This window comes from Cherax quadricarinatus, chromosome 41, assembly GCF_038502225.1.
Source record: "Cherax quadricarinatus isolate ZL_2023a chromosome 41, ASM3850222v1, whole genome shotgun sequence".
In the NCBI taxonomy this organism is placed as follows: Eukaryota; Metazoa; Arthropoda; class Malacostraca; order Decapoda; family Parastacidae; genus Cherax; species Cherax quadricarinatus.
The window spans coordinates 33,080,866-33,107,500 of NC_091332.1; the positions used below are offsets into that span (position 1 = coordinate 33,080,866).

At 40.0% G+C, this 26,635-nt stretch overlaps 1 protein-coding gene across 4 annotated transcripts in view; it reads right to left on the minus strand.

Moving 5' to 3' along the window:
* LOC128695778 (sulfotransferase 1E1-like) overlaps positions 1 to 26,635 on the minus strand; it is a 200,534-nt gene that overhangs the window by 128,614 nt on the left and 45,285 nt on the right. For 3 of the 4 annotated variants that reach the window (XM_070093141.1, XM_070093142.1, XM_070093139.1), the window contains exon 3: positions 17,511 to 17,705. In XM_070093141.1, coding sequence (XP_069949242.1) covers positions 17,511 to 17,705 — 195 coding nt within the window. The remainder of the gene's footprint in view (positions 1 to 17,510; positions 17,706 to 26,635) is intronic. The other variant, XM_070093140.1, reaches the window with a different exon arrangement.

Here is a 26,635-nt window from a genome sequence, read left to right on the forward strand (position 1 = left end):
CACGTACAAACGCACTTACATATATACACTTACATAATTGGTCGCATTTGGAGGTGATCGTTAAGCGGGGGTCCACTGTATGTATAAGATGAGGACCAGAAACAAACCACCATATGGCGAATTTCGTTTGTCTGTCATCAGACAAATAATAATCAAGAACCAAGGAACAACCCTTGCAATAGAAAACCGCCACGAAATTATCAACAACTACCTTCTCGTCTGAAGCATGGTGATCACTTCCTAACAAAACTGCCTGCTACTGCTTTCAAGAAAAAGGCTCAGAAGAGGTGTTATGTCTGTGCACATACAAAAACACACCCACATCAATGCAGAGACACTCGTTTTATGTGTGAGGAGTGTAAAACACCATTGCACATGACACCATGTTTCAAAGACTTCCACAGGCTGCACAACTTCTAGAAATATGTCCTATGACTGTATATGTGTATATAAAATATAGATAAATAGTAATAAACAACATTTTATATTGTTCTTTTGTGTAAACAAGTTTTGTAAACAATAATAATAATAATAATAATAATAATAATAATAATAATATCTTTATTTACTACAAGTACATGTACAAAGTATACAGTCCTAGCTGACAACAATGACATACTACTATATAGAAAGTCCCTTGTTATGCTCCGCATTTCGGTACATTTCGGGCAAATTAGGTCAGTGTCCCAGGATGCGACCCACACCAGTCGACTAACACCCAGGTACCCATTTTACTGATGGGGAACATAGACAACAGGTGGAAAGAAACACGTCCAATGTTTCTACTCTGGCTGGGAATCGAACCCAGGCCCTCGCCGTGTGAAGCGAGAGCGTTAGCCACCAGGCCACCAGAGCCCATATAGTGACAACAGTGTTTGTGCAGTTATTGTGTAATATAGGAAGAAAAAACTTACAAAATAGTGCTCATATTGGTCTCACAGGCCATAAAAGTTACTTGAAAAAAATAAAAAATAATAGAAAGTACAAAAAAAAAAAAAACTATTACCAGGTGACCGGCAGTCGGCGATGTTGCCATATGCCAGTCATTTTCTGTCAACTTCACGCCTCCATATCTCGGTAAATATTGATGGTAAAAAATTTTTTTAGCCTATAATGTTTAGGAAAAAAAAAATATTTTTTTCACGAGAAAAAATAATTTTTTTTTTCAAATTTTTTCCGACCCTGAGAACAGGTTTGGGAGAGGGCCTGCCAACCCTGACAGGGTTAAAGTGGTAAAAGATTCGAAAACTAACACAAAAGGCTTTCTCCAGGCATATAAAACAAAGGTTAGAGAAAAGATAGGTCCTCTTAAAAATAACTGGGCAGCTCCCTGTCAAGAAAATTGAAATGTGCTGGATTTTTTATAATTACAGTGGACCCCCGGTTAACGATATTTTTTCACTCCAGAAGTATGTTCAGGTGCCAGTACTGACCGAATTTGTTCCCATAAGAAATATTGTGAAGTAGATTAGTCCATTTCAGACCCCAAGACATACACGTACAAACGCACTTACATAAATACACTTACATAATTAGTCACATTCGGAGGTAATCGTTATGCGGGGGTCCACTGTATTTACTCTCGGTTTTCATACAGGAGGACACTAGCAATATCCCAGCAATTAAATTTTATAGTGGGCCTGAAGAAAATAAATTATGTACAGGTTGCCCATCAGTAATCCGGCAATCAGTTATCCGGTTCCATCAGTAATCCGGCACTAATTTCGGCTAGCATAATTTCAAATGTCATCATTATACTGACTCAAATCATTATACTGACTCAAATTACATCATTATACTGACTCATAAATTATGTAGATGGCTGTAAATCCACAGCAGCAAGCTAGTGGAGGAGAAAGCATTGATGAAAATGAGGAAAATGTAGCAATAAGAGTCTTTATTGATAGATTAAGTGTATTCTAACCTAGCCACTCTGTAATCCGGCAAACTCACTAATCCGGCTGTTATGGGACTATGGGACCCAACACACATTGATGTACAGTGGACCCCCGCTTAACGATCACCTCCCAATGCGACCAATTATGTAAGTGTATTTATGTAAGTGCGTTTGTACGTGTATGTTTGGGGGTCTGAAATGGACTAATCTACTTCACAATACTCCTTATGGGAACAAATTCGGTCAGTACTGGCACCTGAACATACTTCTGGAATGAAAAAATATCGTTAACCGGGGGTCCACTGTATATAAGTAACAGTTACTCTGGAATACCTAATTATATTGAATTGATGGGGCCACAGCGCTAAATGACCCTAAGGGAAGATCACTCTTAGGGACTGAGAGGCAGCTGGGTCAAGGCTTTTTCTCTCAATAGGTTATACTATAGACACACACATTTAAATAAGTAGTTTATAAAGTTGTATTTCTTTTTGTAAAAGTAAAGTAAGGTGTGGAAATGGGAAACATTATTGTGGTAACTAGAGAATTGTGCTTGGGAACAGTCTTTTGTTTGTTTGGTGGATGTTTGTTTGTTTGGTGGATGTGGATGTGCGCCAGCCTTCATCGGGTGTGGACGTCTCTCTCGCCTGAGTATCAGTGACAAATTTCCCCCATTCTCACTGGGACGCTTGTCCTCATCTGTTTTGCCCGCCGGGCACTCTACAGGAGGGGCACCTGTTCATCGGCTTACTTTTAGCCAGCTCCATTTTTTCTGCTCTGCGGAAAATTCTTTATCGGTCTTTGGTGGGAAGCCGGTTACTGAGCTCAGGTGGGAGTGTAGGCGTCCCTCTTTGCTGGGGCTTGACAAGGGGGTCCACCGGATCTAACTGGAAACTTCAAGTTTCTATCTCTATTTACAAAGGAACTTTTGTTCCTTTTCTTTCATCGTCCAGCCTTGGGCAACAACTTTTCCTCGTACCATTGAGAAACCAGGCTCGATACGGCTTATGCTGTCAGTGGCCCTGATAAACCCAACAAAGAAGAAGAAGGAGCGTAGCTAGGCTCCTCCCACTCACTCTCACTCTCCTTGGTGGCTTCAAGCTGGTAGGACCTTTGGGTCCTTCTCTTTTATTTTTAGGGCATTATGTGTGCCCCAGAGGTGAGTTTTATACCTTAAGTTGTAGCCACCATACCCAAAGTGACTAAAGTGTGTCAAAACACTGGTTAGTCCAGAGATTAGTTAAGAGGAAAGAAGGGCTAATTGTTCAGATGCAACATGTGGGCTGTCCTAGGAGAGCAGCTAAGGGGTGTGCAGGCTCGTGTTTTGAATATGTGAGTGCTATAATTGTATATTCTCTGTATATATCTATCTAGAATATATATTCCCTAGTTTTGTAATAGTAGTTTAAATAACCTATTGGAAGGGCTGGTGAAAGGATTTCAGAGACACTGAGGATGATCAATCATGAATGTATTACCCTAGACTGGTAAGACCTTTATGTAAAAGCTACCCCCCCACACTAGAACATGTAGTGAGAACCATACTATCAGAGTAATAAGGGACAACCTAACATGGGAGCTTTACCGGGAGAGTTATTTGACGGCTAAAATAACTCAAAACATTCTTTGAACAATAGTAGTAGGTTGGTAGACAGCAACCACCCAGGGAAGTACTACCGTCCTGCCAGATGACTGTGAAACAGAAACCTGTAACTGTTTTGCATGATGGTAGGATTGCTGGTTTCTTTTTCTGTCTCATAAACACGCTAGATAACAGGGATATCTTGCTACTCCTACTTTCACTTTGGTCACACTTCACAGACACGCACATGCATATATATATACATACATCTAGGTTTTTCTTCTTTTTCTAAATAGCTCTTGTTCTTTTTTATTTCTTCACACGCTTCACACACGGAGGGCCCGGGTTCGATTCCCGGCGGGTGGAAACATTCGACACGTTTCCTTACACCTGTTGTCCTGTTCACCTAGCAGCAAATAGGTACCTGGGTGTTAGTCGACTGGTGTGGGTCGCATCCTGGGGGACAAGATTAAGAACCCCAATGGAAATAAGTTAGACAGTCCTCGATGACGCACTGACTTTCTTGGGTTATCCTGGGTGGCTAACCCTCCGGGGTTAAAAATCCGAACGAAATCTTATCTTATCTTAAGCCATGCGTGTCGTATGAGGCGACTAAAATGCCAGGAGCAATGGGCTAGTAACCCCTTCTCCTGTAGACATTTACTAAAAAAGAGAAGAAAAACTTTATAAAACTGGCATGCTTGAATGCGCGTGGATGTAGTGCGGATGACAAGAAACAGATGATTGCTGATGTTATGAATGGAAAGAAGTTGGATGTCCTGGCCCTAAGCAAAACAAAGCTGAAGGGGGTAGGGGAGTTTCGGTGGGGGGAAATAAATGGGATTAAATCTGGAGCATCTGAGAGAGTTAGAGCAAAGGAAGGGGTAGCAGTAATATTGAATGACCAGCTATGGAAGGAGAAAAGAGAATATGAATGTGTAAATTCAAGAATTATGTGGATTAAAGTAAAGGTTGGATGCGAGAAGTGGGTCATAATAAGCGTGTATGCACCTGGAGAAGAGAGGAATGCAGAGGAGAGAGAGAGATTTTGGGAGATGTTAAGTGAATGTATAGGAGCCTTTGAACCAAGTGAGAGAGTAATTGTGGTAGGGGACCTGAATGCTAAAGTAGGAGAAACTTTTAGAGAGGGTGTAGTAGGTAAGTTTGGGGTGCCAGGTGTAAATGATAATGGGAGCCCTTTGATTGAACTTTGTATAGAAAGGGGTTTAGTTATAGGTAATACATATTTTAAGAAAAAGAGCATAAATAAGTATACAAGATATGATGTAGGGCAAAATGACAGTAGTTTGTTGGATTATGTATTGGTAGATAAAAGACTGTTGAGTAGACTTCAGGATGTACATGTTTATAGAGGGGCCACAGATATATCAGATCACTTTCTAGTTGTAGCTACACTGAGAGTAAAAGGTAGATGGAACACAAGGAGAATAGAAGCATCAGGGAAGAGAGAGGTGAAGGTTTATAAACTAAAAGAGGAGGCAGTTAGGGTAAGATATAAACAGCTATTGGAGGATAGATGGGCTAATGAGAGCATAGGCAATAGGGTCGAAGAGGTATGGGGTAGGTTTAAAAATGTAGTGTTAGTGTGTTCAGCAGAAGTTTGTGGTTACAGGAAAGTGTGTGCGGGCAGGGCCGGATTACCGCATAGGCAAACTAGGCATTTGCCTAGGGCCCCGCAGTCCAAGGGGTTCAGGGGCTCATCCAAGACTGCGCACATGGTGCAAGTGCAAAGAGGTCCCTACCTAAAAAGTTCAAGTGTTTGGAGAGTAAAATTTATTTTTAAACATTAATCAAAACAAAAATAAATAATGAAATAAAATAAAATAAAAATAAATAAACCTAACCATAGATGGCAACACTCAACACGCCTTTGTTTACATCAGAACAGCTGATATCCCCCCAATTGACAGAAAAAAAATTAATAATAATTAAAAAATTAATAATAATTGATAATGAAAAATTTGTATTTGCATGATTACAGACAGTGATACATCCTCATTATGGCATCTCGTGAACATGATGTTGGACGCTCTTATGCGAGTAGGTCACAGAAAAGAAAGAAGAAAATTCAAGAAGAACAGAAAAAGAAAGATGTAGGAAGCTGCAGAAAGATCACAGACATGCTCACGAAAACAGTTTCTGATGTTACCAGTACAGTTGAATCTGCAGATACGTCAGATCATACAGGAAGCCCTCCCTCCATTATTTCTCAGCCAGCATCTACTTCTTTTGTGTCTCCTCTCAATGTCTCAACGGACATTTCATCCACAGGATTTGTCTTAAAAGATCCTGCCTCATGGCCAAATGTAATCCCAGATTCTCTACGTAATGCTTTCATTGCAGAAAACTTCAGTCAAACTCTGAACATTGACTTTAGGAAATCAGCAAGGATTTATGATGATGGAAGTTGTCGTTGTTTAAAGTCATCTATGTTTTATAGGAAGCTTGCAAATTCAGAAACTGTGAAAAGATCATGGATGGTATACTCTGAAAGCTCAGGAAAAGTGTACTGTTCAGCATGCAAGCTATTTTCTACCAAAGAAAATAGAGGCACTGTATCTTACATGTCATCTACTATATGCAATGAATTTATTGAACTGATGACTAAGAAGGTCCTCAATAACATCATAGCAGCTGTGAAAACTGCAAAATACTTTGCAATAAGTGTAGATTCAACACCAGATATTTCACATACAGATCAATTGACAATCATTGTTCGCTTTGTCGACTCCAGTGGTAAGCCTGTAGAGCGCTTTATAAAATTCATTCCTCTTTCAGGCCATGATGGAGAAACAATGATGAATGTAGTACTGGATACTCTGCTTGAACATGATCTCTCTATTATGGATTGCCGTGGCCAGAGCTACGACAATGCAAGTAACATGTCGGGTAAATATAATGGATTGCAAGCCTGTATCAAGCAAATCAACCCACTTGCTGAATATGTGCCCTGCTCAGCACATTCTCTTAATCTTGTTGGGTCATGTGCTGCGGAGTGTTGTGTCGCTGCAGTTTCATTTTTTGGACTTTTACAAGCACTCTTTAACTTTTTCTCTGCTTCAATGCATTGGTGGAGTATACTCAAGTCAACCATTCATGGAGATGTCATCAAATCATTATCAACAACAAGGTGGTCAGTGCAGCATGATGCAACACATGCTTTGAAAGACAGCTTTGCTGAAATACGTTCTGCTTTGATCCAAATAGCAGAGGATGAAGACCAGACAGCAACTACAAGAAGCAAAGCAGCCAGCTTAGCATCAAAATTGGAAGATTTTGAATTGGCCTTACTCTGTGTGCTTTGGGACTGTATACTGGAATGGTTAAATGTCAGGAACAAGACACTTCAGAAAACTGAAGTTGAAATGGCTACTTGTGCTAACCTCTATGCAGGCTTAGTGGAATTTGTAAGCTCACTTTGCAATGATGAAGCTTTTGAAATGTTTGAAGAGAAAGCTAAACTGCTGGTGAAAGACTACAGTTACCGGGCTGATCATCAGCGGTCAAGGAAGAGGAAACGCAATTTTGAAGAGCCAGACAATGAAATTGTGTTGCTACCAAGGCAGAAATGTAAGACAGCTACATACTTCGTCATTCTGGATTCACTGATTACAGAATTGGTGAAAAGAAAAGAAATCTACCAGAATCTCAATGACAAGTTTGGATTTCTGTTCAAAATTCCTACTATACCAGATGCAGAATTGAGAGAAGCTGCATTAAAGTTGCAACAACACCTTTCAGCAGATGTTCAGGACACATTTGTTGAAGAAATAGTTCATTTTTCTGGGTATATGAATCAGATTAAGGCTCCACCTGAAAAATGTGCGCCCTCAGCTGCTTTGAAACATTTAAGAAATGCAGGTATCTCAGAAACCTTCCCTAATGTTGACATAGTGTGTCGCCTTTACCTAACACTTCCAGCTACTAACTGTGAAGGAGAACGTTCATTTTCTGTTTTGAAAAGAGTGAAAAACCAGCTCCGTTCAACAATGAGTCAAGACAAATTGTGTAACCTAGCCTTGTTGACCATTGAGTCTGATCTAACAAGAAATATTGATTTTCAGAATATAATTGATGATTTTGCCAATATGAAATCCAGAAAAAAGTTTATTTAAGAAGTGCCTGTGAATATAAACAATTCTTTACTTTCTTGAGTTTATATGATTTGATAGTCTTATGCATGATGCAATGATAACAATAATGGTCAGTGATTTATAAAGGGAATAATAGTGCTGTAGTGGTTATGCTGAATATAATAGGTACATGATGTCACTACTTTAATAGCCTAATCTAGTAATACTATGCTGTCTTGAGTTTATTCTCTTTAAAATACATGATATAACAAGATAGTTATAATGGCTGTTGGTAAATGGTTTTGGTTGTCTTGATGTACTTTCCCTATCAAATTTAATCTAAATAGCCAGAATGTATTTAATTAGACCTTAAACAGGCTCACACTGACCCCCCCACCCCCTCCAAGCTGGAAGGGGTCGCTTCGCTTACCCATAATTCAAAGGGGCCCCGCCAATCTGAATAGCCTAGGGCCCGGAGACTTCTTAATCCGGCCCTGGGTGCGGGAGGGAAGAGGAGCGATTGGTGGAATGATGATGTAAAGAGATTAGTAAGGGAGAAAAAGTTAGCATATGAGAAGTTTTTACAAAGTAGAAGTGATGCAAGGAGGGAAGAGTATATGGAGAAAAAGAGAGAGGTTAAGAGAGTGGTGAAGCAATGTAAAAAGAGAGCAAATGAGAGAGTGGGTGAGATGTTATCAACAAATTTTGTTGAAAATAAGAAAAAGTTTTGGAGTGAGATTAACAAGTTAAGGAAGCCTAGAGAACAAATGGATTTGTCAGTTAAAAATAGGAGAGGAGAGTTATTAAATGGAGAGTTAGAGGTATTGGGAAGATGGAGGGAATATTTTGAGGAATTGTTAAATGTTGATGAAGATAGGGAAGCTGTGATTTCGTGTATAGGGCAAGGAGGAATAACATCTTGTAGGAGTGAGGAAGAGCCAGTTGTGAGTGTGGGGGAAGTTTGTGAGGCAGTAGGTAAAATGAAAGGGGGTAAGGCAGCCGGGATTGATGGGATAAAGATAGAAATGTTAAAAGCAGGTGGGGATATAGTTTTGGAGTGGTTGGTGCAATTATTTAATAAATGTATGGAAGAGGGTAAGGTACCTAGGGATTGGCAGAGAGAATGCATAGTTCCTTTGTATAAAGGCAAAGGGGACAAAAGAGAGTGCAAAAATTATAGGGGGATAAGTCTGTTGAGTATACCCGGTAAAGTGTATGGTAGAGTTATTATAGAAAGAATTAAGAGTAAGACGGAGAATAGGATAGCAGATGAACAAGGAGGCTTTAGGAAAGGTAGGGGGTGTGTGGACCAGGTGTTTACAGTGAAACATATAAGTGAACAGTATTTAGATAGGGCTAAAGAGGTCTTTGTGGCATTTATGGATTTTGGAAAAGGCGTATGACAGGGTGGATAGGGGGGCAATGTGGCAGATGTTGCAGGTGTATGGTGTAGGAGGTAGGTTACTGAAAGCAGTGAAGAGTTTTTACGAGGATAGTGAGGCTCAAGTTAGAGTATGTAGGAAAGAGGGAAATTATTTCCCAGTAAAAGTAGGCCTTAGACAAGGATGTGTGATGTCACCGTGGTTGTTTAATATATTTATAGATGGGGTTGTAAGAGAAGTAAATACGAGGGTCTTGGCAAGAGGCGTGGAGTTAAAAGATAAAGAATCACACATAAAGTGGGAGTTGTCACAGTTGCTCTTTGCTGATGACACTGTGCTCTTGGGAGATTCTGAAGAGAAGTTGCAGAGATTGGTGGATGAATTTGGTAGGGTGTGCAAAAGAAGAAAATTAAAAGTGAATACAGGAAAGAGTAAGGTTATGAGGATAACAAAAAGATTAGGTGATGAAAGATTGGATATCAGATTGGAGGGAGAGAGTACGGAGGAGGTGAATGTATTCAGATATTTGGGAGTGGACGTGTCAGCGGATGGGTCTATGAAAGATGAGGTGAATCATAGAATTGATGAGGGGAAAAGGGTGAGTGGTGCACTTAGGAGTCTGTGGAGACAAAGAACTTTGTCCTTGGAGGCAAAGAGGGGAATATATGAGAGTATAGTTTTACCAATGCTCTTATCTGGGTGTGAAGCATGGGTGATGAATGTTGCAGCGAGGAGAAGGCTGGAGGCAGTGGTGATGTCATGTCTGAGGGCAATGTGTGGTGTGAATATAATGCAGAGAATTCGTAGTTTGGAAGTTAGGAGGAGGTGCGGGATTACCAAAACTGTTGTCCAGAGGGCTGAGGAAGGGTTGTTGAGGTGGTTCGGACATGTAGAGAGAATGGAGCGAAACAGAATGACTTTAAGAGTGTATCAGTCTGTAGTGGAAGGAAGGCAGGGTAGGGGTCGGCCTAGGAAAGGTTGGAGGGAGGGGGTAAAGGAGGTTTTGTGTGCGAGGGGCTTGAACTTCCAGCAGGCATGCGTGAGCGTGTTTGATAGGAGTGAACGGAGACAAATGGTTTTTAATACTTGATGTGTTGTTGGAGTGTGAGCAAAGTAACATTTATGAAGGGGGTTCAGGGAAACCGGCAAGCCGGACTTGAGTCCTGGAGATGAGAAGTACAGTGCCTGCACTCTGAAGGAGGGGTGTTAATGTTGCAGTTTAAAAACTGTAGTGTAAAGCACCCTTCTGGCAAGACAGTGATGGAGTGAATGATGGTGAAAGTTTTTCTTTTTCGGGCCACCCTGCCTTGGTGGGAATCGGTCAGTGTGATAATAATAAAAAAAAATTCTTTGAACTATATGTACTGGTATGGGGTAACAACAGTTGCATGTTTCTGGTAGGAGAAGGTTTACCAAGGTGGTGTCAGTGGAAGTGTTGTTTTCATATATTAGTTTACAGGTTGTTTTTCTCCTAAGGTGGGAGAAAGGTTGAATAACACATTTTTGTTGTGGTTATGGTAAGTGCTATGTGCATAGTTTACACTCAATTTGTTATTTTGTGTGCCTGTAGGAAAACTTTGTCCACTGATACTGTAAGAAGGAAGCAAGTGTTTAAAGATAAAAACTATGTCAGTTAAGTCTTTAAACTTTTCAGGCTTCAGGGAAGAAGGTAATAATTCATCAGTAAACATACTTGGTAACAGTGAATATGAGGGATCACCTACTCCAGGTGATATGGAAATGGAGAGGATGAGACTTTAACTAGCTGTGCTAGAGGCTGAAATGAAATTAATGAAAGCTAAGGAGGAAGAATGTCAAATGTTAGGAGGTTCAGAACCAGAGCCTGAGCAGTACTTTAACATAACTAAAGCTGCAAATTTTGTCCCTAAGTTTACAGAGAGTGACCCAGATAGATATTTTTCTTTTTTTGAGAAGACGGCTTTGGAGCAAGGATGGCCCAAACAGAAGTGGGCCACCCTAGTTCACACGCAGCTTGTGGGTAAAGGATTCCAGAGAGTAGAGACTCTGGAGGGGGATGATTTTTCTGACTATGATAAAATTAAAGAGGAAGTATTGTTTGCATACCAAATGATACCTGAGAAATATAGGCAAAGGTTCATAAGTCAAAAATTTCAGGATGAGCAGGCCTTAACTGAGTTTGGGAATGAGAAATTGTTTCTTTTTAACCTCTCTTTTTCTCTCCATATACTCTTCCCTCCTTGCATCACTTCTATCTTGTAAAAACCTCTCATATGCTAACTAATTATGTATGTATCTAATAATGTATGTAAAAATGTACTGCTCCATAACCTACATCAATATAGAGTAAGAATTAGGATTAGTCTGCTCGAAATGCCTAGGCATGCTAGTGGCCTTCTTCGTAATTAATATTATATAATATGTAAACCACACCTAGGTAGTAGGTTGGTAGACAGCAACCGCCCAGGGAGGTACTACCGTCCTGCCAAGTGAGTGTAAAACGAAAGCCTGTAATTGTTTTACATGATGGTAGGATTGCTGGTGTCCATTTTTCTATCTCACAAACACGCAAGGTTTCAGGTACGTCTTGCTACTTCTACTTACACTTAGGTCACACTACACATACATGTACGAGCATATATATACACACCCCGCTGGGTTTTCTTCTATTTTCTTACTAGTTCTTGTTCTTGTTTATTTCCTCTTACCTCCATGGGGAAGTGGAACAGAATTCTTCCTCCGTAAGCCATGCATGTTGTAAGAGGCGACTAAAATGCCAGGAGCAAGGGGCTAGTAACCACTTCTCCTGTATATATTACTATATATACGGCCACCCCGCCTCGGTGGGATACAGCCGGTGTGTTGAAAGAAAGAAGAAAATGTAAACCACACACTGAAAGCTTTGCAAGCAAATAACATTTTCATTTTCATTTTCACTTCATTGTTTGTGCAGTTATTATGCTGGATACAATGCCCGGTGGCCTGGTGGCTAAAGCTCCCGCTTCACACATGGAGGGCCCGGGTTCGATTCCCGACGGGTGGAAACATTTCGACACGTTTCCTTACACCTATTGTCCTGTTCACCTAGCAGCAAATATGTACCTGGGTGTTAGTCGACTGGTGTGGGTCGCATCCTGGGGGACAAGATTAAGGACCCCAATGGAAATAAGTTAGACAGTCCTCGATGACGCACTGACTTTCTTGGGTTATCCTGGGTGGCTAACCCTCCGGGGTTAAAAATCCGAACGAAATCTTATCTTATCTTATCTTATCTTACATTATACATTATATTAGTCTCACAGGCCACAAAAGTTACTTGAAGAAAAATAAAATATTAGAAAAGAAAAAATAAAATAAAAGTAAAAATAATATCACCGAGTGAGCGACAGTCACCGAAGTTGCTGTAAGCTGTTCACTTTCTGTCAACTTCACGCCTTTATATCTCGGTAACTACTGATCACAATTTTTTTTTTCTTTTAAAACAATCAGAAAAATATTCTTAAGATTTTGGTAAGAAAAAATAATTTTGTTTTTTCAAATATTTTTCAACACTGAGAGTAAGTTTGTGGTCAGGGGCTTCGACAGTGAAAGGTTTAACTATTTTTGTGGGGTCTGGAACAGATTAATCGTATTTACATACAATCCAATGGGGAAATTAGGTTCGGGTCACAACTAAATCGGGTCGCAACCAGAGGTTTGGAACGAATTATGGTCATGACCAGAGGTTCCACTGTAATCTGTTAAGACTTATTGCACACAATTAGGCACTGTTGTTTTGGATTTAGATTTCTGCTTACCATGACTCCCAAATCTTTTTCACATCCTGTGTGATCAAGCTCTACATCGCCTGGTTTATAACTTCGAGTTATTTTCTTTCCCAAGGACTAGGACTGTACACTTGTTCACACTGAACTGCATCTGCCACTTTTCAGACCAATACATTAATTAGTCCAAATCCTGGAGATCAGGGGTATCTTCCTCAGAGTCATTCTTCCTGTTTTTATCATCAGCAAATTTACTATCACTTGCAATTCCTTCATCAAGGTCATTACTGTAAATTATGAACATCAGTGAGTCTAAAACTGAGCCTTGTGAAATGCCACTAGTGACCAGTCCCCATTCAGACTTGACCCCATTAATGGAAACTCCATGCCTCGATCCATGTTAGAACTTTACCTCCTATATCATGAGCTGCCACTTTTCTTAAGAGTCTTTTGTGAGGTACTCTATCCAAGGGTTTACTGAAATTCAAATAAGAATAAAGAGGTTATTTCAGCATGATACATGTTTGTACAAAGGAGTATGACAATTGGGTGTACATGCCAAAAGCCCCTTTATATGTGGAGCATATTTTGTTGTTGTTTACTGCTTCAACTGCTTTATTGACAAACATAAGTATATTTGACAGGCAAGAACGACCTCTCGTGAATCCATGCTCAGACTCATTAATCAAATTATGCTCATCAAGGTGACTTTTAACCCTTTCACTGTCAGTCTCGTAATATTACAGCTTGCAAGCCAGTGTCGGTCCCGTAATACTATGCCAAAATTCTAGCGCCTTCAAATCTGGTGGGAGAAAGCTGGTAGGCCTACATGTGAGAGAATGGGTCTATGTGCACAGTATAAAAAAAATTGGGGAGGCCGCAGTGCATTGTTGGAGTACCAATTCAGTACGCCTTGTTCACCATTCCTAGTGATAGGGAATGCCTTACTCCCCAGCAAATTGGGACTCTTCCCTTCCCAAGTGATAGTTCTAACACAGACTGAAGTGTCAGTGAAGATGAATCTCATGCTTTTGAGGAGTTTGTGACCATAAGCAATGAACAGGATACCAGAAATAGTGCTGAAAACCCAGATGAATATCAACTTTCCACCTTCCACCAAAAATATCAAAGTGACTTATCTCCATGTGAGTGGTGGGAAGACAGCATGGTTGGTGGGGAAAACAGCACTGGTGGTGGGGAAGGCAGCTTGGGTTTGTGTAAACAGGTTTTGTAAACAATTTAATGATGACAATGTTTGTGCAGTTATTGTGTTCCATACAATGAGTAGATATACAGTGGAACCTTGGCTTATGAATGCCCCACCATACGAGTTTTTCAGGATACGAGCAGTCACTCGGTCGATTTTTTTGTTTCTGGATATGAGCAAAAATTTAAGATGCGAGCTTACCCCTCAAGGGAGGTTCCTTGACACTGGTGAGGGGTTCTTGATCTAGGGAGTTGTATCTGTGCTCCAGTTCCCTAAATTAAGCATGAATACCTTCCATCCCTTCCCCCCCACAGGCGCTGTATAATCCTACAGGTTTACCGCTTCCCCATTATAATATTCAGTATGTCAGTCAGTCAAGTCAGTAAGTCATTCAGTCAAGTCAGTAAGTAATAGCTTTTATATCCTTTTACTCATGTACGAATTAATTGCTCTACCATATTGTATTACTACCACTACTACTACAACTTTTGTCACTACTACTACCACCACTACCACTAGTATTGCACCTCACTCTGAGCCTTTATATACCCTCTGTGTCCATGTATTGTTTGTAATGGCTTGATAAAGCTCCTGGAGAGCGAAACTTTGCCACAATAAAATGCCACATTAGTTGCACTTGTGTCCTTTTACTTTACAGGCTTCGGATTTCAATCACTTTTTTGGCCAAATTTTGTCCTGGGTTTTGGCCGTTGCCCTGGGTTTCGGCTGGCATATTAGACCTGTCCGCCTGCCTGCGCTTGAGCGCCTGCCCATGCAGGTGTCGTGAGCCAGTCTAGTGTTGTTTATGAGGGAGGGAGGGAGGGAGGGAGGAAGGGGAGGGAGGGAGGGAGGGAGGGAGGGAGGGAGGGAGGGGAGGGAGGGAGGGAGGGAGGGAGGGAGGGGAGGGGAGGGGAGGGAGGGGAGGGAGGGAGGGAGGGAGGGAGGGAGGGAGGGGAGGGGAGGGTAGGAGGGGAGGGGAGGGTAGGAGGGGAGGGGAGGGTAGGAGGGGAGGGGAGGGAGGGAGGGAGGGGAGGGGAGGGAGGAGAGGGGAGGGAGGAGAGGGGAGGAGAGGAGAGGGAGGAGAGGAGAGGAGAGGAGAGGACAGGAGAGGAGAGGAGAGGAGATGAGAGGAGAGGAGAGGAGAGGGAGGGAGGGAGGGAGGGAGGGAGGGAGGGAGGGAGGGAGGGAGGGAGGGAGGGAGGGAGGCAGGCAGGCAGGCAGGCAGGCAGGCAGGCAGGGAGGGAGGCAGGCAGGCAGGCAGGCAGGCAGGCAGGCAGGCAGGCAGGCAGGCAGGGAGGCAGGCAGGCAGGCAGGCAGGCAGGCAGGCAGGCAGGCAGGCCAGGCCAGGCCAGGCCAGGCCAGCCCAGGCCAGCCCAGGCCAGCCCAGGCCAGGCCAGGCCAGGCCAGGCCAGGCCAGGCCAGCCAGCCCAGCCAGCCCAGCCAGCCCAGCCAGCCAGCCCAGCCAGCCCAGCCAGCCAGCCCAGCCAGCCCAGCCAGCCAGCCCAGGCCAGCCCAGGCCAGGCCAGGCCAGGCCAGGCCAGCCAGCCCAGCCAGCCAGCCCAGCCAGCCCAGCCAGCCATTATGACTGTGAAATAAGCCACCATGGGGCCTGTGGTAAAGAAAGTGAGGAACACCATAGCAGTGAAGAAGGAGATAGTAGGAAAATACAAGAGTGGTGTCTGTGTGGGGAAGCTTGCCAGGATGCACGGCAAAAACAAATCAACTACCACTTCTATCCTGGCGAAGAGAAAAGAACTCAAGGAAGCTGAGTCCATGGGGTTGGAGGTGAGTGGCGATGATGCGAAAGAGTTGGTGGAGGAGCACAAGGAAGAGCTAACCACTGACAAACTGCAAGAGCTTCAACTGGAACAGCATCTGACCACAGCTGAGGAACTTGCTTCAGAGGAGGAGGAAGAGGGAGTGAAGAAGGTGCCTTCTTCAGTGATTAAGAACATGATGAAATTAAGACACATGTGTGCCAAGTGGAATGAGTTGCAAACTTTTTTTGAAAGGTATCACCCTGACCAAGCTGAAACAAGCCATATCTGCAACATGTTCAATGACAAAACCTGCTCCCACTTCAGGAAAATCTTAGAGACGCCAGAAACAGAGCACTCTTGACAGTTATTTTGTGCGACAAGGGTCCAGTGACTCGAGCTAGTCCTAGTGGCCTTAAAAGACAAAGAAGGGAAGTAACCCCAGATAAGGACTTGTTACCTAAAGTCTTTATGGAAGGGGATTCCCCTGCCAAACAATAACTCCTCCCTCTCTCCTCTTCCCTATCTTCCAGATGCCAGCAAATCTCTTCAATAAAGGTAAGTAAATGTTTATTTAAATTTTAATTTGTCTATTGTATAATACATATATGTATTTATCTGTGTTGTATGTAAAACTATAGTTATTCTTTAAAAAATGTATTTTTTGTGAATATTTTTGTGGGTCTGGAATGGATTAATTGTATATACATTATTCCTTCTGGGAAATATTGCTTCACCTTTCGGCCATTTCAAGTTTAGGCCTAGCTCCTGGAACGGATTATGGCCAAAACTTGGGGTTCTACTGTATATATCAGGTTTCTGTTATTTATATTGTTTATTATGTCATATCAGATGAGCTGTGATAGATAAATAATCCATAGAGTTGATATTACCATCATATTCAAGTATTTTGTCCTGCCTCCTGAGAGCAGGAATTCTGCTGGAACGGATTAATAGCATTTCAATTAATTTAAACGAGGAAAACTGACTCGGCATATGAGCAGATTGGGATACGAGCAAGGTCACGGAATGGATTAAACTCGTAAGCCAAGGTTCTACTGTATATACATTATGCATTATATTGGTCTCACAGACCACAAAAGTTACTTGAAAAATAAAATATTTGAAAAGAAAAGGAAAAATAGAATAAAAGTAAAAATAATATTATCATGTGAGCGGCAGTCACTGCTGTTGTTGTAAGCAGTTCACTTTGCCAACTTCATGCCTCTATATCTTGCTAACTACTAATCGCAAAAAAAAAAAAAAAAAAATCTTTCAAAAAATTCCGTACTTTTGTTGTCATTACCATCAGGAAAAGATTCTCTATTATTTCATAAGAAAATAATAATTTTTTTTTTTCCAAAAATTTTTCGACATCAGATGCTTCAGGATTTGGGGTTGACAGTCAAAGGGTTAAACTGTCCAAATGTAGATCAACGTTCACATGCATACCGCTCTGAATATTTTGGAAAAAAAGAAAAATTTTATTTTTGTTTAAAATGAAGAGCGCATTTTTCCTGGCATCCCTGAATACGGTCATACTGCGCACACTGAGTGCAAAGACTCATTCTCTCATGTCTAGGTAACTCAGGCTTATCGTGCCAAGGTTGAAAGCATGTAAAATAAAAGGTAGATCCACGATTGGAGTGGTATGCATGTGAACGTAGCTCTACGTTTGAACAGTTTAAGGCTTAAAACAATCAGAAAAACATTCTTAAGATTTTGGGAAGAAAAATTTTTTTTTTTTTTTAATATTTTTTGACAATGAGAGCAAGTTTGTGATCAGGGGCTTCAAGAGTAAAAGGGTTAAACTGTGCATGACTGTCACATTCATTTCTGTCATCTTACCTATACACTGACATGTCACATCCAAAGAGAGACTTGTCGAGGGGAAGCCGGGTGAAATCTTCAAGAAGTGCCTTGAGTCTGGTCCCCTTCTTCTTCCTCAAGTACCAGGCCAAGACCAACGTGCCAGTGAAAAGAGAAACAGCAAAAATTCTCTTATACAAGAGGAATCTTCTCAGACTGGGATCCTGAGTACTGCTGTAACAAGAAGAAAAGTTCACAAAAAATAAATTTAAAAAATCATAAACTATTGAACTATGACCCATTAATAAAATACAGCAGTTCCTTGAGTTACTTTAGGCTAGAATTAAAATAACTTTGAGTGTCAATTTACCCTAGCTTTGAGTTGTGATTAAAAAAGTGCGATACGATGTGCATACAATGATGGTCGGCAGATATGGGTGAGCCTCAGCCAACCATCAATGAGGTAACTTGTCTCTTAGCCAGCATCTGAGTCATTAGGTGCATCAGTGGGTTGTGTGTGAGTGGTTTAGCAGCCAGCCAGCAATGGAATGAATGTGTCTATGGTGGCATCTCAGTGAAGAGCAGCATTTGTACTAAAGTTTGTTTCACTGTCAGTATGAAGGTACCACCTGTATTCTTCCCCCACATAAACTCTTCATTATTTACCTTTCATTACTGCATTTGTGATTTAATTATGCCACATTCTATGTTATCAGTTCATCCTGGCCCCTAAAGTGTGCAGTATTTCTCAAAGATCAAACAAGAAATTGTAAAAAAAAAAAACATGATCAATGAGTAAGAATTAGTGGAGTGGTGAATGAGAATACCTTTCCATAATCATGTACCATACTCCTGGCTGACAAATCTACACTACTGAAAAAGGCTAAGAAATTTTCAACCAAATCTTTAAATGGGCTGCAGAAAATAATATGAAGTTCAATGATGAGAAATTCCAATTACTCCGATATGGAAAACGTGAGGAAATTAAAATTTCATCAGAGTATAAAACAAACTGCAACCACACAATAGAGCGAAAAACTAATGTCAAAGACCTGGGAGTGATCATGTCAGAGGATCTCACCTTCAAGGACCATAACATTGTATCAATCGCATCTGCTAGAAAAATGACAGGATGGATAATGAGAACCTTCAAAACTAGGGATGCCAAGCCCATGATGACACTCTTCAGGTCGCTTGTTCTATCTAGGCTTGAATATTGCTGCACACTAACACCACCTTTCAAGGCAGGTGAAATTGCTGACCTAGAAAATGTACAGAGAACCTTCACGGCACGCATAACTGCGATAAACCACCTCAATTACTGGGAACACTTGAAGTTCCTAAACCTGTACTCCCTAGAATGCAGGATGGAGAGATACATGCTTATATACACCTGGAAAACCTTAGAGGGACTTGTACCAAACTTGCACATGAAAATCACTAACAATATCCCAGTAATTAATTTTTATAATGGGCATGAAGACGATAAATTATGCAATATCATAGTCACTAGCGAAATAGTTATCAAACAGATAGACTGATTGAAGCAAAATAAATCCCTGGGCCCTGATGAACTTTTTTCAAGGGTTCTTAAAGAGTGCAGAATGGAACTTTGTGAACCATTGAATAATATTTTTAATATTTCTCTTCAAACAGGTGTAGTGTCTTATATGTGGAAGATGGCTAATGTAGTTCCTATTTTTAAAGCAGGGGACAAGTCATTACTGTCAAATTACTGCCCAATAAGCCTGACCTCAATTGTAGGCAAATTACTAGGAGTCAATTATAGCTGATATTATAAGAAGCCACAGCATAGCTTTATTAATGATACTCAGCATGGATTCACAAGGAGCCATTTCTGCCTAACTAATTTATTAACCTTCTTCAGTAAAGCTTTTGAGGCTGTTGATCATGATAAAGAATTCAATGTTGTTTATTTAGATTTTAGTAAGGCTTTCGACAGAGTACAACACCAGATAGTATGCTTAAATGGGGATCTGTAACAAGTGGCATTCCTCATTGATCAGTCTTACGCCTGTTGTTTATAATGTATATCAATGACCTTGATGAGGGAAATACTAGTGATATGAGCAAATTCGGCGATGACACAAAGATAGGTAGGATAATTGATTCAAATGTAGATGTCACAAAACTTCAGGAGGATTTAGACAAACTCAATTCTTGGTCAGAAAAGTGGTATATGCAGTTCAATGTAGATAAATGCAAGGTTCTGAAGCTCGGGAGTGTCCATAACCCTAGCACTTATAAGTTAAATAATGTACAACTTAGCCATACAGATTGTGAAAAGGACTTGAGAGTTATGGTAAGCAGTAACCTTAAACCAAGACAGCAATGCCTAAGCGTACGTAATAAAGCAAATAGATTATTGGGATTGATATCAAGAAGTGTAAGCAACAGAAGTCCAGAGGTTATACTGCAGCTTTATACATCATTAGTAAGGCCTCGCCTAGATTGTGCAGCTCAGTTCTGGTCTCCATATTACAGAATGGATATAAATTTGTTGCAAAACATTCAGTGAAGAATGACTAAATTAATACATAGCATTAGAAATCTTCCATACGAAGAACGATTGAACACTCTTAAACTACATTCACTTGTAAGATGAAGAATGAGGGGGAGACATGATCAAAGTGTACAAGTGGAGGATGGGTATTAACAAAGGGGATATAAATAAGGTCTTGAGGATATCTCTCCAAGAGAGAACCCACGATAATGGATTCAAATTAGATAAATTTAGATTTCGAAAGGATATAGGAAAGTACTGGTTTGGAAATAGGGTAGTTGATGAATGGAACAGTCTGCCTAGTAGGGTTATTGAAGCTAAAACGTTGGGAAGTTTCAAATTTAGGTTGGATAAATACATGAGTGAGAGGGGTTGTATTTGAGTGGGACTTGCATAATGAGTAAATAGAATCATCAAAACTTATTTCTTGGGTAGCATTGAAAATTGGGCTGGGCAAATATTTTGTTAGTGAGAAGAATTGTAAAGGACCTGCCTAATATGGGCCAACAGGCCTGCTGCAGTGTTCCTCCTCTCTTATGTTCTTATGTTCTTATAAAAGCAGCAGACGGTGCAACATCCCCGAAATGAAAAGCAGGGGTGCCACTAGGATAAGAGACAACATAATAAGTGTCAGGGGCCCAAGACTGTTCAACTGCTCCCAGCATACATCTGGGGGATTACCAATAGACCCCTGGTTGTCTTCAAGCAGGCCCTGGACAAGCACCTGAAGTCAATACCTGACCAGCCGTAACGTGTGGCCAGCAGTAACAGCCTGGTTGATCAGGCCCTGATCCACCATGAGGCCTGGTCACAGACCGGGCAGTGGGGATGTTGACCCCCGGAACTCTTGCCAGGTATACACAACATATACATGTACACGTATAGGTAACTACACCCATCTGAATTTTCTTCTGTTTCCTTGATAGTTCTTGTTCTTATCTATTTCCTTTCACATCCAAGGGAAAGTGGAAGAAAAATCTTTCTTTAACCCTTTCAGGGTCCGTCCCGTAGATCTACAGCTTTACGTTCAGGGTCCAAACCGTAGATCTACGTCATGAGATCAGCTCACTTTGATAAACTGTGAGTGGTACATTTGGGCCTAGATATGAGAGAATACATCTATGTGGTATGTGTGCACCACATAAAACAAATCCTGCAGCACACTGTGTATAATGAGAGAAAAAAAACTGAGACCATGATTTTCGATTAAAACAGCGACTTTGCAGTGTTTTTTCGTATGTTTTTTATAGTTGTATTTGCGATTTCTTGGTCTCATTTGATAGAATGGAAGACATATTACAGAAATAAAGATGATTTTGATTGGCTTTAGCACTGGAAATGGCTTGAAACTGAGCTCAAAGTAGCGGAAATGTTAAATTTTTGCTGATGTTCAAGAGTAAACAAACGACCTCACACGTCTAATACATGCCAGCTCGTGGGTCTAATATACATTCACAAATGTGGTGATGATATTTATACAACTATTACAATATTGCATAACAGTATATCTTCTATTTTTTGGTGTGAATAAAAATTCATTATGTGAATAAAAAATCAAAATGGAATCTATTTGTAAAGCCTCAAAACGTAACTAATGAACAGAGGAAATGTTAGTTTAGTGCCAGGAATACCTACATTGTTTATTCTGGACCCTAATTTGAATTTGGAATATTTTGAACTTTGTGTTAAATTGGCCAAATTACCAACTTCCGATCACTTTATTTTGTAGTTGAAACAGTTGACTTGGCGATTTCTTGTGCTCAATCGATAGAAGTAATACTAGTGAAATAGCTAAGAATTTGGTCGACTGGAATAATGTAATTGGCCTAAAATGGGAGTCAAAGTCGGCAAAATTGCCGATTCGTAAATATCGCTGACACATCAAAATTCGCGAGAGCATAATTTCGTCAATTTTCCATCAAATTTCGTACTTTTTGTTTTATTACCTTCACAAAAAGATTCTCAAGCATTTCATAAGAAAAAATAACTAATTTTCTTTTTTTAAATTCTTGGACACTGGGGCACCACTTCAGATTTTGGCCTTGGACCCTGAAGGGGTTAAGCCATACGTGTCATAAGAGGCGATCAATATTCTGTTCGTAACCCCCTCTCCTGTATGAATTACTAAAAATAAGACAACTGTATAAAGCTGGTAAGTTTGACTGTGCATGGATGTAGTTCTGATAATAAGGAAGAGATGACTGCTAATGTTATGAAAGAAAAGAAGTTGGATGTCCTTGCTCTAAGCAAAACAAAGATGAAGGGGGTAGGGAAGTTTTAGTGGAGAAATAAATGTGATTAGGTCAGGAGTATCTGAGAGTTAGAGCCAATGAAAGGGTAGCAATAAGGTTAAAGGATCAGTTATAGAAGTGAGAATTTAAATGTATAAATTAAAGAATTATGTGGATTAAAATAAAGGTTGGATGCAAAAAGTGGGTTATAATAAGTGTTTATGCACCTAAAGAAGAGAGGAGTGTAGAGGGGAAAGAGATTTTGGGAGATGTTAAGTGAGTGTTTAGGAAGTTTCCACCCAAGTGAGAAAGTAATTGTAGTAGGGAACCTGAATATTAAAGTGAGAGAAACAGTTAGAGAGGGCGTGGTAGGTAAGTTTGGGGTGCCAGGAGTAAATGATAATGGGGGCCTCTGACCTTTGTAAAGAAGTTTGGCAACAGGTAACTTTGTTACTATTTAACTTCATTACCTAACAGAATACTCCATTCTACTGATTACACAGCAAATGACCATATGACCTGTCTTTGTAATACTCATTTGTGCTAAATTATTATCTGTTTTACAATAATTTTTGTACCGCTGAATATATCATTGCTAAGTTAATCTTAAGTTAATATTAAGCCTGCCCATAATGCACTGCATACAAGGGGCTTTGGCATGCTGCACTATAAAACTGTATTCCTTGTACTTCTCTGTATCATGTTCAAATTAATAAATAAATAAATAAATAAATAAGAAAAAAAAGATAGATAAGTATACAAGATATGAAAACAGGAGTAGTTTGTTGGACTATGTACTGGTGGCTAAAAGGTTGGTGGGTAGACTTCAGGATGTGCATGTTTATAAAGGGAAAACAGATGTATCAGATCATTTTTTAGTTGTAGTTACAGTGAGAGTAAATTGTAGAAGGGATACAAGGAGAATAGTATCAGAAAGTGAGAAAGAGGTGAAGGTTTTTAAATTGAAGGAGGAGGTAGTTTGGGTAAGACATAAGCAGCTATAGGTAGAAAGATGGGCTAGTGAGAGTATAGGCAATGAGGTTCAAGAAGTATAGGATAGATATAAGGATGCAGTGTTAGAATGTTCAACGGAAGTTTGTGGATATAGAAGGGTGGGTGTGAGAGTGAAGAGGAGCAATTGGTGGAATGATGAGGTAAAGAGAGTAGTAAGACAGAAAAAGTTTGCATATGAGAGATTTTTACAGAGTAGAAGTGATAAAAGGAGGGAAGAGTACATATATGGAGAGAGATTAAGAAAGTGGCGAAGGAATGTAAGTGGAGAGCAAATGAGAGAGTGGGTGAGATGTCAACAAAATTTTGCTGAGAATATAAAAAAGTTTTGGAGCAATATTAATAAGCTAAGGAATGAATGGATTTGACAGTTAAAAACAGAAGAGAAGAGTTATTAGACGGAGTGCTGGATCTATCGGGAAGATGTAGAGAACATTTTGAGGAACTGCTAAATGTTGATGAAAATAGGGAAGCTGTGATTTTCTTAAGTGACCAGGGAGGTATAACATCTTTTAGGAGTGAGGAAAAGCCAGATGTGAGTGTGGGGGAGATACATGAAGCTGTGGGTAGAATTAATCCTAACCTGAAGCACTTCCTTGATAGTTGCAATACAACTCATAGACATAATACTAGACACAAAAATCTCTATGACATACCCTGTGTCTAGCTTAATCTTCATAAAAACTCCAGCCTCACCATCTGCCAGAATCACTAAAACTATCATTAAAAACATCTTCTTTCCTTAATATATCTGAACAAGTAAATATCATATACAGTAAGGCCCCACTTATATGGAAGGTTGGGTTCCAGGCTACCACCAGAAAGCAGACATCATCAAAAAGCAGAATGCCACTTTTTCCACTTATATAAATAATATAAATGCCAGATAACAAGTCTGCACTAACACATTTTAAGTTAGCAATAGAACTAGGCATTAAAAAAAACAATAAAAAGTAAAATAAACACACAGTACACCCATTACTTACCTTAAAAATTTGTAGTCTTAATGTAGGATGAGAGGTGAGTAGTATTGTAAGAGGTCAGGTGTTGCAGGTATGGTAGTCAGGTATGGTAGTCAAGTGTGGTAGGTATGGCCACCCCACACACACACAATATAGACTCTCTTCACTGAAGTACAGTGGTACCTCAAGTTTCGAACAGCTCCCAACTCGAACAATTATGTAAGTGTATTTTTGTAAGTGCTTCTGTAATTGTATTTTTGGGGGTCTGAAACAAACTAATCTAATTTACATTATTCCTTACAGGACAAATTCGTTCGGTATCGGCACTCGAACATCCTTCTGGAATGAATTAAGTTCGTAACTCAAGGTACCACTGTACTTGTTTATCGACAACTCGGAGTTACAACGGGATCTCCGACGAGTTGGTATTGTATGCCGTATGAGAACTTGGGTCACAGAAACAGGAAGCATGGCGTCTCGGTGTCAAGCATCTCAATCTCCTTCCTACAGCCACTCAGTACACTAGCTTTCACAGTCTCCAAGACTACATATTTACACAAATTTGTACTTTACTGTGCACCCCATAGTAGAAGATATAGTTAGAAGTGCAGCAGCACTTAAATGAGGAAAAACAAGGAGAAAATGGAAGAAGTACAAAGAGGGTCACAGTAAAGGGGTTGGTTGGTGTGTTCTTCTGTGTGTTTACATTCTCCATGTCTCCCGTGGCAACTTAAGAAATTATTAAACTCAATGAACAAGGAATGTCGATGGTAATAATAATAATAATAATAATAATAATAATAATAATAATAATAATAATAATAATAATAATAATTAATAATTAATAATAATTAATAATAATAATAATAATAATTGCTCTGGAGCACTTGAAACATCAGCTACCAAACATATACAAAATACGTATGACATTTAAAGCACTCCAGAGTGATTATTATTTATAATTATTATTATTATTAATTATTATTAGTACCATCAACATACCTTGTTTACTGTGTTTAATAATTTCTTAAGATGCCACGAGAGACACTGAGAATGTAAACACCGTGTAGAGACCCACTCAGCTCAAATGGATATCATTATAAACCATGTATATAATTAATAAGTCTGTTGTGTGTTTGTATCAAATTTATAACTATAAGGTATCATTAAAATACCTTAAGTTTATAACATAATACAGTGGAACCTCGGTTTTCGTATGTCCTAGTTTTCGTAGGATTTGGTTTTAGACGACTTTTTTCATCAAAATTTTGTCCCAGTTTTTGTACATCTGCTCAATTTTCATAGAGTTGACAATGGTCTGCCATACCAAACACATCCACCTGCTCGCACCCACACAAAGCATCCCACGTGTTTTGACTCAGTCTGGCTTTGTTTTTTGTTGAGTGAGCATTACCCCCGCACATTCATCCAAAACATTTCATTATAATCCATTGTTTTTTGTGCTTGTTTATTGAGTGCGGCTCCTAAATAAGCCACCATGGAGCCAAAGAAAGTTCCGAGTGCCAGCCCTTTGATAAAGAAGAGGAGAAACATGATAGAATTCAAGAAAGAACTCATAGCAAAGCACGAAAGTGGCATACGCGTGTCCGCCAATCTCGCCAGGATGTATGGGAAGTCTGTATCAATGTTCAATGGCAATGTCTTGTCCCATTTTAGGCAAATCTTAGAGACACACCAGAAACAGACCTCTCTGGACAGATTTTTTGTGGGACAGGGGTCCAGTGACTCTCAAGGTGGTCCTAGTGCCAGTAAAAGACAAAAAAAGGAAGTAACCCCGGATAGGGCCTTAATACTTGAAGTCCTTATGGAGGGGGATTCCCTTCCAAACAATATCCCCGTGTCCATATCACACTGTGTAAAAACTCTATGCACATAAAGGGCCCCAAAATCTGGAATTCATTACCAGAACATACCAAAGTAACCAGGCCTGAAAATCAATTTAACCCTTTGACTGTTTCAGGGCCCTCTCTGAAACTGTCATTCTATGTCGCCAAATATTCGAAAAAAAAAAATTATTTTTTCTTATGAAAATGTTAGGAATATTTTTACTAGTGTTTTAAGATTAAAAATAAATTTTTGCCATCAGTACTTACCGAGATATAGAGCCGCAAAGTTTGCAGAAATTGACGTGTGTACGGCAACAGCGGCGAGTGCCGCCCACCCGGTATTCTTTTATTTACTCTAATTCAAAGGTTTCTTGCATTTTTCAGTATTTTTCTGTTCCAGGTAACTTATGTGGCCTGTGAGACCAATGTAAGGTGCACTGTTCAAATATACACTCATTGTTTACAACACAATAACAGAACAAACTTTATCACTATTAGTTTGTGTATACACTTTGTTTACACAAACAAACAATACAAAACAATGCTTATTACTATTGTTCCATAATATATATACATATGTACAGTCACT